The sequence below is a fragment of the Centruroides vittatus genome, unplaced genomic scaffold (assembly GCF_030686945.1).
Source record: "Centruroides vittatus isolate TY-2023 unplaced genomic scaffold, ASM3068694v2 contig_1168, whole genome shotgun sequence".
NCBI lineage: Eukaryota > Metazoa > Arthropoda > Arachnida > Scorpiones > Buthidae > Centruroides > Centruroides vittatus.
The window spans coordinates 3,238,197-3,254,139 of NW_027120749.1; the positions used below are offsets into that span (position 1 = coordinate 3,238,197).

A 15,943-nucleotide genomic window follows, 5' to 3' on the forward strand; every position below is an offset into this window, starting at 1 on the left:
GTTTATTGAAATATAAGTAGAATTAAGCTTAGAATAAGCAAAGCTATAATATATACATGCAAGAGCTAAGTATTAACTAAAATATTTTATATGGCATTTCTTATAAATCAGTCTTGTACTGATTTTTATCATTATATTATTTAGTTTTAGATTATTATTAAATCTGAAACAAATTTAATTTCAAAATTTCAATAGAAAAACTGACAATTTTGTAACATTTGTATTTATAAAATTCTGATTTTAATTAAGTAATATAATTTGTTAATTAAATTTATCAATTTTATAAATTAAATTATATTTAAAATTTTGAGCATTCACATACTTTTTAACAAATTTATTTATTAAATAAATAAAATTAGTTAAAATTATTCATGCCACAACAATGCAAAACCATAAAATTAAATAATTCATATAAAGATGCAAGAAACAGCATTAGAAAATTAGAGAAGAATTGCAAGCAAAGTGCAAACAATTTAAATATCAAACATTTATATAATATTATTTTAAAATATATATTAATTATAAAAATTATTTTGAGGAATAAAATAAATTTACAAAGTACTATTTTAACAAAAATATCAAAAGTAAATTTCAGAGAATTATTAACTATTACTGCAAAATAATTAAAAAATAAACTATATTTATTGTTTTATTAAGTTAATTATAATTAATAAATTCTGTAAATAAATAAGATTATATTGTTGTAATAATTATTTAAAAAAACTACTTAATATAATTAACCATAATGATAAACCTATTTCAGAATTTGACAAATTCTAAACTTATCTGAATATAAAAAGTTTTGAAAAGTGCTTATGTGAAACTAAAGATAAATTTATTTAATTTATCAGTATTAACAAGACAAACTTTTTCATATTTTGCAAAAAAGAAAAATTATAATTCTTAAACACAAAATATAAATTGGCATTCAAAATATTCGAAACATACATTAAGTATATTCATTTTTTATTGCTTATCATTTCACATAAATTGTGTAAAGTTCAGATTTAAATTTTTATTTTAAAATGTTTTTTTTTATTAAATTTGTTATTACTATCTTATTTTATGTTATTATGGTTAATTAATTTTAAAATTACATTTCAAAATATTATATGTTATATATCTTGTATTTTAAAATTTGAAACAAAAGTTATTTTTCAATTATGTTCACAAAACTTTTTTAAAAAATACAATAGATTTCCTGATTTACATCTAAGTTATTTTTTCATGATCATCCTACTTTGTGACTGGTATAAATTTTCTATAATGATTGCATGAATTGCCGTGCTTAAATGCTAAATTTTTTGTTTGCCACTTTAATGCAATATTATATAACTTAAATTAGTTTTCTAGAAATGCAGTTTATGTCACTGAGTAAATAGAAAGTATGATACATTGCTGTACAATGCTTTTCCAGAAACCAATTATATTACATCAAATCTCAACTTTTGAAAATTTGATTATTCACTGGTTTAGTGTCCTAGTGCAAAAACTAAAATAAATTGCAGATGATGCACAAACTAAAAAAGTTTAGCAAGCATTAAACGCATAAAATGTGTGTGTTATTAATCTATATTATTACTACACAAATTTATTATATAAAAAATTTTTATATAATAATATTATTATATTATTTAAAAAATTTTTAAAAAGTTTCAATGTGCTACAGAACTACAAACTATGCATTTTGAGAACATTATATAGTTTTGGAACTAGCTAATTCACATGTCATGTTTCTCAGTATGTGACTTATGTTGCATTTCTTTCAACATTTATTAGTAATCTTTATTAAACACAGTACTATACTATGCGTACTGAGTTTTATCAACTTTAAAAATTTTATTCCTTTATCCTATCTATAAACCATACATACTGTATTGCATCTCACTCATTGTGTATATGTGTGTGTGTGTGTGTTAGTCTACATTATGAATATTATAATTTTAAATTTATAAAACACTATTACAGACACAATATACCAATACCAGTAAAATTTAAAATTAAGAAATATTTACTAACATTTTAATCCATATATAACAGACATTGTCAGGCACAAAACAGCTACATAAAATATTTCTCAATTTTCAAATTTGCTGGTATTGGTATGTTGTATGTGTTTATTTTATCCCAGTATTGGAGAGTTATTCATACTATTACAGTGTAATGTTTTTTTTTTTATGTTGAATATGATCAACAGTATTAAGAGTAAAGCTTGGAAAGTCAAAAGATATTTATGGTTCTTCCACTTCAATAGAACCCTGTTCCTCTAATTCCAGTGTGGAGAGCAAACCATGTAAAATTAGAGTTTATAGTATATGTTTTGAGTATCACTTTGAAGTTTTGTGCTTACAAATCTTAATTGTTTTCTTTTTTTAAATCTAAAGAATCCACATACACTATTAATAAAAAATTCAAAACTATTTTTCTTATCAATATATTACTTTATCATCATTATAACAATGAAAGATAAAAAGTAAACAGACTTCACTTGGATGATTTATAATCTTACACTAATAAGTTTACAGTTAAAAACTTAAAATGCAACTTATAAATAAAAATTTGATAACTTTATTGGAATTCTCTTATTAAATAAGAATGAATCTATTGGAATTCTTTCTACACAATATTCTTTCTTTCTGTTCTTTAATAAACACAAAACTGCTTTATTAAGCAGTTTTAATAAACACAAACAGTTTTATTAAGCAGTTTAATAAACACAAAACTGCTTTATTAAGCAGTTTTGTGTTTATTAGAGAATACTAATGTAAAATCACTGATACATCAAAGCTCAATTATATTCAAGCCCACCAAGCTCACAATTAGGGAAATTCTTCCATATTCTAACAATTCAAAAAGAATTCACATTCTATCAGTTTAAAAAATTCAAAAAAATTCTATAACCTTTAAAGCAGACAAATTCTGATAAAAAGCACCATCTCAGAGGCATTTTTTTCACTACCAACAAAATATACTTGATTGAAATTTTTTTGTTTCTTTTTTTCCATTCTATTTATTTATCCATTTCCTTGCTGTTTGTAATGTCACTCCATCTTTGATATTAACTACCTCTAATTTCTGGTTCACTTACAAATCCATACAATCCATCCAGCTTTGTAGCTGTCTATATATTCTTATTCTTCCAATAAATACACATTTTTCAATTTAACCTCCCTACTTATATCAAATGAAGTCTTTGCTAAAGCTTTTGCCATTTATCTTTCACACAATCATCTAAATGTTGAGTATTGAACACAAGATTGTGTTATTTATTAAACACTTGGCTTTTTCCACCTTTATTTAGTTGAGGTGGAGGAGGAGCTCTCTTCTTTGTACTTTGCCTTTTTGTTCGAAGAGAATGAGTATCACATATATCGCTCCTTGTTGGAGAAACTCCTCTGCTACTTGCTGTGTCTTTAAAGGCTTCTCCTGCCAGCATCATATTATTTACACTCTTGCTTTTTCTTTTGAAAATATTAAGCAATGTTCTCTCTTTTGTAACTCCAACATAAAACATTTGCTTTCCTGATTTCTTATCTGTTAGTACTCCTGGGTTTTCTGTTGGGTTTTATTTTTCTTATTCATTCCTAGGACAATTAAAAAGAGTGGGATTCTTTTTGAACACTATCTTTTTTCTTGTTTTTCTATGGCTTTGTAAAATCTTGGGTCCTATGAGTCCACATAATGTAAAGAGACCTTCCTCACCATATCCACTTTCTTTTTATTTTCTGTCGCATCTCTCATCTTAACTCTAAAAACGTCTTTCTGAACTCTGCATTATTAATCCTATGCTCTTTTTCTAGATCTTTTAAGAATCATAATTTTTCCACCAGAAATTCCCATCTTGAAGATCAGAGATATGGTAACAATAATTCAAGTAGGTCATATTTTGTTAAATTATTTAACAAAGTATGACCTTTTAAAGTAAAAAGTTAATAAAAAGTACATGGCCGGCATTATTTACATTTAATAAATATATAAAAATATAAATACGACTATACAAAGATAAAACTTTGCTTCTGTCTTTCCTTCTCGCCATTCACTCCATTGGCAGTCCTTAGACGATTCACAAACTCTCGGAGACAACCTTTCTTTTGAGGCTACTGCCTCCGCAGAAAAAATGTAAAATCAGGTAAAATCAGTAGCCTCAAAAGAAAGGTCATCTCTGAGAGTTTGTGAATCGTCAAAGGACTGCCAATGGAGTGAACGGCGAGAAGGAAAGACAGAAGCAAAGTTTTATCTTTGTATAGTCGTATTTATATTTTTATATATTTATTAAAAGTATGATCTACTTGACTATTTTGTTATATATTACCCAGTGTGCAGTTTCTGATTTTTTGGTAAATAATTTATTGTTATGTGAAAGGAAGGTCTAATAAGAACTTTTAGAGCAGATAGTGTGAGACACTAAACAGGTCCAAACCCTCACTAAAATTCAGGTTAAAATATTTTTGAAAGTAAAAAAGGAAAGAAACTAGAAATAATTTTTTTTGTATAAAAAATGCAATGCAAACATATAAACATTAGAAGAATGATAGTTCCAAGATCAACCATCTCTGGGTGGGATTGAATTAAATGTTGATTTTGACCTTTTCTAAAATCTAAGTTTAGATCTCATTACACTTAGCAACAAGTGACCAACCACTTAGAAAGTAAGGACGACGAAAAGCAATCAATCAGAATGGGTTATCAGGGACAGAAAATAATAAAACCACGAATTTCAAGGATGTGATGACTTTTGAAAATTCCAAGTGTCAGATCAATTGTTGCATGTGTTTGTGTGTGCATACTATACCAGTCTTCATCTCTATTTCCCTTTCTAGGATTAACATCTTCCCATCACTGGAAGTCAATGGAGTTGTCCTGGAGCCATTGAAGGAACTCTCACTTGCAAACCAGGGACATGCCTTCATTCAAGACTATCTTGAAAAGAAGAAGATCTAAAGACTGCAATTGACTTTGAACTTTCAAGATTGTGGAAATCCTTGTAAGCTCCTTTCATGTCAAATAAACAATTTATTGTAACCTTACAATCTGTCTCAGTGACAATTGCACCCACATACAACTTTCTTGACCCTCATCTGTCTTGACCCTTATCACACCCCCTATTGATGATCTCACAATAGTACTATAATTTCCTACCTATAATCTGCAGGATCAAACAAATAATTTAGTAGTAATAACAGTAATTGTAATAATAACTTGCTGAACTTGTTCAACAAATGCACATATATCCTATTTAAATCATTTATTTTTAAATATTCCATATTGATATGAATTAAATACTTAAAAATAAATAGTAATCATCAGTTATTAGTTTTTTAACTTAAGATTTTATTTATGTATGTGACAAAAAAAATCCTAATTGGATTTATGTTAAATGTCTTTGGATAACAGAAATTTATTTATTTACATATTCGATCATTTCAATTCAACAATTATTACCTGCAAAAACACTAAGTAATAAATTTCAAGATAGTAAGATTTTTAAGATACATTTATATCTTATTATCTTCAAAGTTTTTTAATGACTTAATGGATCAAAGTTTACAAAATGTGTAGCCAAATATATTTAATATTTAAATGTTGTGTATGCTTTTCAAATAAGTATAATAATAAACTATTTAAAATAATTTTAAGTTTGCCAAAGAAAATACAGGTTTGAAATGACTACCTCATAAGCTATTTAAAAATGTTAAATTGTATGATGACAAAATAGTACATGTTCAAAACTTTTTAATCTAAAATATAGAAATTAAATAATTCCACCTTAATTTCAATCATAGATGATGGGCATAAGTTATTTAGAGCAGTTGTTATAATAACTTTCATACTTTCATATCCCTGATAGTTTTAATTGTTTAAAATTCATTTAGTCATATTAATACAAATGGAAATACAGTTGAACTTGCCTATCTCAAACATGTTTATCTTGAAATTTATTTTTCTACCTGTATTTTCAACATAAATTCAATATACAGTATGCACCAAAATACACAGTACTGAAATGAAAATATGAACAATATTACCTTATTCTAGACGTGCAAGTTTCGTACTGTATATTTTGGCACATATTGTATTTTCCATGTTTATCAAATACACCAACAACTGCCATAAATGATCAGGCTAAATTTTGGATAAATGATTAGAGATATTCATTTATCCAAAATTTAGAAAAAAAGATATTCATAAATCTATAATCATTTATCCAAAATTTAGCCCTATCATTTATGGCAGTTGTTGGTGTATTTGCTTATGATATTGGGTTTCATTTGATGTATGTTTCCATGTTTATCTCTAATAATTTTCTCCCAAAACCTCTATATCTCAAATTATGGACTGAAGTGTAATCACATATTCAATGTTCAGACTATATTTTGATAGCATAAATTATAGTTTAGAAACATTTCTTGCAATACAGTACATAGTTACAATTAATGATGCTTTTCTCTGACTATGAGTTTGGCTTGCATCTTATTGGTTGAAGAAAGTCAGGCAACAGAAACTGTTGACAAAATATTTCTGTTAAGATATGTCAAAAATATTTTATCAATACATAATACAGATATGTTCTGTATTTATTATTGTATGAATAAAATACTGTTCCTCCAATCAAACCTATTACTGTTTACTGTGTATAAACCTCTATAATCTCAAAACCTGTTTAACCTGAATTTTTTTTCATTCCTTTGAGATTTGAGATAGATAGGTTCAACTGTAAATCAAATCAAACTGTCAGATCATTTAAAAAATATTTTTATGTAATTAAAATTATTTAGTAATTTCTCAATCATTTCAAAACTTTTCCTATACAATTTTAATTATTGAATAATTTTGCATTTAATTAAAATTATAGCATGATGTAATTATGGCCCATAAATAATCTGGTAGTGAGATCTGATTTGTTTACATGTTATTCAGAGTAAACTTTGTATCTGCATATTAATAATTCAATTCATACAATACAGTTCAATTTGTACACATTATTTACTTTTTGATTCTAAGGCATATTTTACATAGCAAACACTATGTGGGGGGACCAAAAAAAACTGGATTTTTTGTATAAAAACTTTATTAACTTTTTTACAAAATTCCTTCAAATAGTCACCTTCAAAGTACTCTCCATTAGATGCAATGCACTTGTCAAGTCTTTTTCCCCACTGTTTGAAGCATCTCTGGAACTCTTCAACCTTGATATCGTCCAGTACCCTTAGGGAAGCTGTTTTTACCGCCTCCACATCATCAAAATGTTTCCCTTTTAGATTTTTCTTCATTCTCGAAAACAGAAAAAAGTTGCACGGGGCTAGGTCTGGTGAATACAGAGGGTGAGGAACGACAGGCCATCCCTGAGAGGCCAAATAGTGGGTCACTTGTGAGGCCGTGTGTGTGGGGGCATTGTCATGATAAAAGAACCAGTCACCTGATTGCCAAAGTTCCGGGCATTTCCTTCGTACATCTTCTCGCAGACATCTTAAAACTTCCAAATAAAAGTGCTGGTTAACAGTCTGGCCAGGGGGAACAAATTCCCGATGCACAATTCCACAAACATAAAAAAAAACAATGATCATTGTCTTCGCATTCGACCTGACTTGTCTTGCTTTTTAAAGCGCATTTAAAGAGCCCAAACCACCCAAAAAGTTGTGTGCAGCTCATAGCATCCTCTTTAAAAGCCTGTTGCAACATTTGTAAAGCTTCCATTGACGATTTTTCAAGAGGAAACAAAATTTCAAACACACTCTTTGTTCTTTTAAATTTGCCATAATGACTTCGCAGGCAGAACAAAATAATAATAAGAGAAACACAACACTATGCTCAAACGTAATCCTACAAACTGACGCCGTCTTCACAGCTGTTTCGTGAAGGTCTCTACTAACCCCATTTAGCGGGAGAACTCTCTACTATGTCTACGAATGGCAGCACATTCTCAGTTCGGTTTTTTTTTTTTGGGTCCCCTCGTACACAGTAGTACTTTGTACTTCAGATAACTAACTTCAAACATTCCATAGTACAAATGCTAACTTTGAGAGAAATGAGACTTGTAGTTTGAATAATGCTGTGTGTTCAAACTGTGCATACAATAAAAAATATTCTTGCTGCATGAATGCCATTTTTTGTGCTCCAAGTCATCTCTCATTCTTGCTGTGAAAGCAACTCTCACATTAAGCTTGTGGAATTTCAATGGTTTTGATTTACTTAAATCGAATATGTTCTAGAAAAATTGTTAGGCATTGGAATGTAATTTTTTGAAGATTATTTAAAACAATTAAAAACAGTTGAATAAGAAATTTTTACTGCATTATATGGTTATTCAATTTTCATTTTATTACACAGTATTTACATATTTTACTTATTATTTTCATGTTTTAATTTATTATTTACGGCATTTAGTTGTGTTATTTTTCCCTTAAATTATGTGTATATACTATTTAAATTTATCCCATGGGTATTGTTTAGAGTAGTGGTGCACAAACCATGGGTCGTGACCCCCAGAGGGGTCGCCAATTCAAAGAAATTTATTTGACAATAAAAAATATAAAGCTTTTCTTCAACAAGTATCAGGTACCAGTAAAATAATGAAATTATATTAGTTATAAAAATAGAACTATTTTTTTACAAAAACAATTATCTGTATTTGTACCTAATACAGAGTGAGGATGACTTACGGTTTGTGATTTCCAATACAGATCCAAACATAGAAGCAATCACAAACTTGTTGCAAGCACATACCTCACATTGAATTCTTATAATGTAAAGTTTTTTAAAAGTATTTTTTTCCATTAAATAAATATTTATACCCATATGCATAAATAAAACCATTGTTTCATAAAATTATGTTTTATTCAGACCGCTAATAAGGCAGAAACATAAGAACAAATCCCAGAAAGAATCTCACTTTAACTATGTCGATGATTAAAAAAGTCTACTGTCTATCCAGGGGTCCCAACAAAATTTTACACAAAATGGGAATCAGAAATGAAAATAGTTTACGCATCACTGGTTTAGAGTCTAGAAATGGTCTAATTCATTTTCCATTATTTCTAATGGGGAAAATTAATTCACCTTTAAACAATTTAGAATTTAAACAGCCTCCTGAAACAAATTAAGTTTGAAGTACAAGGCACCACTATATATTCAAATGTGGAAGCTAGGAAAGCAAAAATTGCATTTTATTGATTTCTTTACTATCCTTATTATAATTATTTATTTTTTTGCTTTAAATTGATTAATTGTTTACCTTGAAATTTACATTTTAAAGACCAAAATTTTGGGCTTTAAAAAAACTCATATTAAATTAATGATATAAAATACTAATTTTAAAAAAAGTCTCTTAATCATAAGTTCTTAACTGATTAATATTCATATATATATATACATCAGAGTGACACATTCAAAAGTTTCTGAACACTGACAACACTTTTGTGAAAAACATTTGTTGCATTCTAGCACTGGCAACAATGCTGTGAATGCAAAACAAATTGGTATCTGCATCATCATTAAAGCACATACTATCATTTTATAAAGTTGTTAAGTTCATTCCTTTGACAAATATGGTTTCCACAAGAAAGAATGACTAACAAAAAACTCATTATTCAAGGCATCTTGTGTCGTTACTGGAAACAAGGGTTCAGTGCAAGGACTGCAATGGAGAAAATTTGCAAATTGAAGGCTCTGGCCTGATTAGCAAGACAACTGCAGCTGAATGGTTCTGCCACTACAGCTACAAGAACACCAGACTCATAGACAAGCCTCAATCAGGACAACCATCAGCCATTGATGAGAAAGCACTACTTCAAGCTGCTTAACAGGAGTCAAGAAACAGCACTCACCAACTGTTTGCTGAACTCAGGGCCTACTAATAAACCATTATTTGGTATTTGAAACATCTTGGCTTTCACAGAGGAAGATCTCTAGAAGTACCCATAAACTGATGAAGCAGCAAGCACAAAGGAGGATAGACATTTGTAATCAAATGTTGCAAAATCTAAAATACAACAGGTTCTGGTGCAGGATCATAATGGAAGTGGAAAAATGGAGCTTTTTCAGAAATCCTAACAGAGGAAACCAGTGGCTCTGATCAGGTGAAGTGCCAGCACAAATGGTTTGAACAATAAATCATGCTATGCATTTGGTGGAGTTTGGATGATCCAGTGCATTAGTAGTAGTTCCTAATAGCCAGGCTTTGGATGGCAATATCTATGAACAACTGGAACTGATATTTGAAGTCCTGTACACTTGCTTTCCAGTTTAGACTATAGTTCACTGCTTATCCAATGGCAATTTGAGGTCTAATGATGATCACTCAGAGTTTCAATTGTGATTGGGCAGACTGGCTGGAAGTCAGACATAGTTATCGATAGCCAAAGATGAAGTGATGAAGAAGTCCAAGACAACAGGGGAACCTGACATGGAGGGCAAACAGGTTGAGTGAGGGAAAAGTGACCACATTTTGTCCTTGAATTTTGGGGTTTTTAAAGGATTTATCTGTAAAATTCTTAATTTGATTGATACCTTTCCTATTCCAGGTGAAATTAGATAACCAGATCAGGCACAGATCACTCTCCATTAATCAATTTGACAACTTTGTTTAACTTCATCTGCAAGTGTTGATCAAACTTTGAAACTTTTGCTGGTATGTCATTCAATAATATTTTCTTTTCTTACACCTCAGAATTTTTTATATATCTTTATTACTTACAACATGATAGCTTTTCTTTCAAAGGAATGTTACATTTCCTTGTTTACTACCAAATTTTGTCATATCTATGAGCATTAGAGTAAACACACTATTTTCCTGAGGTCAACTGTACTGTTTATTTCATACCTTCGTGGCAGATCTATTTTGCACATTTTTTGTAACAAAATAATTTCTTAAATGAATCAAATTTTTGTACATTTAATGAGGAATTTGGACTTGTCCAGGTCCTCACAACTTTGTTAGAAAATGCTTAAAATTTTTCAAGTCACTATCATAACAACTTGATTAACAAAAAAATGTGTGCAATGTTAAATATTGCTGGGGGGAGTAAGAATTAGAAAATTAAAGAAAAATAGACATAAAAATAATGAAGAAATGTAATTATAGGCTTTTCATAGATTTGATGAAGAAAATGTCAAATAGACAAGATCATAGTTTGCAAGACTATATGCAAAGTAAGAAATACTGTACAGAAAGTAGTAAGAAAATACATATACAGTAGAACCTTGCTTAACAAGCATAATTTGTTACAGAACCTTACTCGTAATGCGAAACACTCGTTAAGTGAAATAATTTTTCCCATAGAAATTAATGTAAAATATAATAATGCATTCCACGATGAAAAAAATACTCAAATACCATATTTACTTGCATATAAGATGAGGTTTTTATTCAGTTTTCACTGCTTCAAAAACCTAGGTTGACCTTTACATTTGAGCGAAGGATCCTTTGTGTTTTTGCAATAATTTTTGTGAACCATGTATAGTTCATGCTGCCATTATAGCAGAGTGTTATCGAGATCAAGGTGAATGTCAGTTTTAAAGAAATGATCCGAAAATAGCTGGTCATTTAGCAATAATTATAAATGTAGTTATTTCATATATGTTAAATTGGTATTTTTAATGAATATTTGTACATTCTGAATCATTAAAAATAAACTTTTTCCTGTCACGTGCATTATAATCTTTTGGTTTTGCTAAGTGGGATCAGGTGCATGGAAAAGCAATCTTCAAAAGCTGACAGCAGTCATTCAGGAAATACTGCATTTTAAATTCACTCGACAGATCAGAGGACAATGCTTTGTGGAGTAAGAGTGAAAAAGAGGAGAACTGTAACGGAGCTTCGGAGGGCAAGTCCGAGTTGACAAAAGGTGATAGCGTCAAGAAAACATGGTTGTTTGCCTTAATATGTGCATTTGATGATAATTTATTTGTAATTAAATGAAATAAAATTAGAATTGTATTAATAAATCTAATTTTCTTTATTTTGATCTTTAAAGTCACACCTCATCCTATATGTGAGATCATCTTATACGTGAGTAAATACAGTATCTTATGTATAATGTTTACTCAAAACAAATTATACAATATATTGATTTGTTTGGAAAGTTTGTAGTGATTTTTAAGAGAAATAAAAGAAACTGTTCTAAAACTAAAAATATACTTTTATTCCATTATGTATGCACCATAATGATTTTACAACACAATTTTATTAAGTTATATAACTTAATAAAATTGTGTGTGGTACCTTCTGTTATGAGATTTTGTTATAAAAATTTTTTTATATTTTTAATTACTATAAAATGACAAAAAGCTTAATTTTGAAGATAGGGTTGAGTGTTATATAAAAGTATAAATATTAATAACGAGTAAAATCATAATTAAGTCGGATTCTACTGGAGGTACACATGACCCTCTTTATCTCCCCATTCCCTCGACCTTTAACCACCAAAATTTAATAGAATCAATGCCCTCATATACAAGCCACTATGCCAAATTTCATTACTTAATCTTTACCCTATCCTGAGATATTAAGTGAAATAGATTCCAAAACACACACACACTTTTTTGACATTTTTGGATTCAGGAGGTCTCAAAACATGGAGATTTGCAAAAAAAACTTGGAGGGTCAAATTTGACATGATTCCAATACTTTCCCTTGTTATGTATACATTAACAGCAAAGAAAGTAAAATTCAAATTGTAATATGTAATTATATTATAAATAAAAAATTGTCAGAATTTTAAGTAAAATACTATTGTTGATACAAAGCTTGAAATCTTCACTTAGAAAAAAAAATGACAAACTAAAAAATAATTCAAAGTATTTAATGTCTGTTTTTAACAAATATAAAAAAATAAATGTTATTTTACAATAGAATATTAATTATGTAATATTGTGTAATGATTTTTTGGATTTTATTTGTAATTCATTTTTATCTTAGAAAAAAATTTATGTAAATATATAAAGTTAAAATTTATATTTGAATTTAAAAACTTAAATTCTCCAAAAACTTATCAATAATATACAATAGAAATTTATTTTAAATTCTTTTGTTTTGAACAGATTTCTACAAAATTAATTTGTTAATATAATGAAAATGAAAGTAATAAAACTAAAATTTAGCCATTAAAAAATTATTTATTAATTTCTGTAATTAATCCTTGTCATTTATGCATTTATTAATAATACAAAATACAAAGAAAAAGTTGTCTCTTAAGTATTAAATAACTAATATATTCTAATGTAAGCAAACTATAAATTTCAATCCAAATCAATTTCATAATTATAAATCAAATTAATATTCAATTTGCACATATAAGCTACTTATTAAAACTGAAATTTAATAGCAAGCAGTTAATTCTAAAATATAAAAATCAAATCTATAGAATCAACAATAGAACATATTTACTAAGACTTAAGTTGTTAAATACTGATTTTAAAAAATTTTAGTTTTAAATACAAGATAGTTTTACTGGTAATATGTTAACCTTACTTTCAGTTATAATTTATTAATATTTTATATAAAAATAAGCATAAATATTATTATTTGTAATAGCTTCAAATGTTTAAGCATAAAAAATAAAATTAATATGTACCTTTCCAGTTGTATTAACACTTTGTACAGAAGCAGGAATAATAGTTGAACCTCCTGATTTGGGATCCATAGTGGTTTTATTTTGAAGTTGGAGATTTACACCAGGTGCAGTTCCTAAACTCTGAAGAGTCTGTGCAACACCAGCAGGTTGAACTGTCAAATTTCCAGGAAGAAGCATTTGTTGCTGGGAAGTGTAAAGATGTTGTAGATAAGTAGAACCATGTATTGGCTGTTGAATGACTTGCACCTTAAAATAATAATTTCTAGATATTAATTTCATATCACAAAATATAAAAAATTAAAAAGTTAAATTTTTCAATTCAAGACTGTATTTCCTAACATTTATAATCTTAATTCCTAACATGTATATAATCTTTTCATATACTTGAATAAAAAAATCATTAAAGCTAGAAAATGTTCTTAATAAATTATTGTTGAGTATAATGTATATGTACAGTTAAAAGTGAATTGGATAAAGTGGAAATTAACCAGCTTTTGCTAACTTTATCTATGTATTTTGCTTAAATCAAGTAATAATCTATTCATTTTGAATCTTATATGTATAAAGTATGTTTTGACATGATGCATAATGGGAACGACCCTCCCAACTCAAACAGACTCCCTGACGTATAGTGTCCCCATTAGGGACAACAGATACGATAGAGACCTGGTTTACATTTGGTCAACCAAGTACTCCATGGAAATCAGGTTACAAAAGCATCTCCCTGATATATGACAGGCGAGAACTACCATGGCCCTCTCTACATACGCAGCAGATCCAGACATCATAACTGGGCCAAACTCATCCTCGCTTTGCCCCCCCCATCAGTGGCATAGCTAGTATTGGTGACACCCAGTGCGGATATTGTGGTGTCACCCTTTTTAACTCTTTTATAAAACACTGTTGAATTGTAATATCTTCGCATTTGAGCAACTTGCATGATATAATGAATATGCAATGTTGCGACATATGAGTTTAAATTTATAGAATAAATCATAGTGAGATTTTCAGCTGGTGCGAGCTCTCGTGGCATCTCCTCATAGTGAAGAAACTGTCATGAGAGGTGAGCTGTTGACCTATTTTTTTTTTTAGGTACAGGCCTACCGGGTGTCACCCCTACACAGGTGACACCCGGGGCGGGCCGCCCCTGTCCCCTACCTACGCCTCTGCCCCCCACAGAACACCTCAGATGGTTGGAGGCTGTGCAGATATTTAAATCTGACTTTACATCAACATGCATAAATTATAAAGAGGAAATGGTTTTATCAATGGCCTGGCAAGAGTTGATTGACAACATGGTTTAGCCATTCATTGAGCACCAATAGGGCAACTGACTGCGCAGGCGTGATGTGGTTTTTAATTTTTCGAGGTTATAATTGAACGCTTGTTCGAATTTTTATTCCAAAAGCTTTTACGAAGATCCATTGGGTAATTGTTACAAAGCCTGATGAAAAACTTTGATGGAATTTGAAAATATTTGTTTTTGTTTTGTTTATGTGACCACTATAATTGGTTTGGAGTACATGATTAACTATATCCCAGTGTGGTGAGTGTTGTTTTCTATTTTTTCAACTGTCAGAAAATTTTCTTATTCTCTATTTGCTTACATATTGATGCAAAATAAATTATGATGACAATTACTTTACAATTACTCACAAGTTCTACTTTAGAGTTGTTGCTGGACTAAATTAATCCAGAAAGATTTCTTTTCTAATAAATATTTTGGTTTCCTTAACTTAGCAGTTTATTTTTGAAATTTTGAATAACAGTACAAATTTTTTTGAAATTTTCTAATCCATCTACATATAAATTTTAAAAAGTAAAATTTGCTTATCATCCATTGTATGCATGAAAGGAGTTTGATAAAGTCTATAGTGTCTGATCAGGACTTCTAGTCAAATGGTTATAAAGCTCATCTCAACCTATAAACCTAGGAGAGAAGAAATCGATGGTCTATACAAATCATATATCACTACCACAACAACTTTTAACGAGCTTGCAAAACATACAGAAAAGTAACAAAAATAGGAAGTTTCAACATCATATTCAAGCATTATCCAACCATTTACAGCCTTTTATACAAACAACAAGGAAGGAGCAGATGTCATCCAGGCATCAGGAAACTATAAAATCCCATTGAAAAAAGCATCTATATAGGATATACTTCTTGTCCTCTACATCAACTAAATCAAGGAATATCAATGTGATTCTAATGAAGGCCTGTACTCAACTTCTCTTTCATCATTTGCTACACGGGAAAGATAATGCAGTCCTTTGAGACAATGCCACCATAATTAAGAAAGTCTGAACCGAGCTCTAGCCAAATTCTCAAAACCTGTTCAATGTATGGCAGCTTCTAAACCACTAGATTA

The 15,943-nt window shown here is 29.1% G+C and overlaps 1 protein-coding gene across 1 annotated transcript in view; it reads right to left on the reverse strand.

Annotated features, from left to right (window-relative positions):
- LOC136982186 (polyhomeotic-like protein 2) overlaps positions 1-15,943 on the reverse strand; it is a 161,480-nt gene that overhangs the window by 97,412 nt on the left and 48,125 nt on the right. Inside the window, exon 3 of the mRNA XM_067278620.1 lies at positions 13,572-13,817. Within this exon, the coding sequence (XP_067134721.1) occupies positions 13,572-13,817 (246 nt within the window). The remainder of the gene's footprint in view (positions 1-13,571; positions 13,818-15,943) is intronic.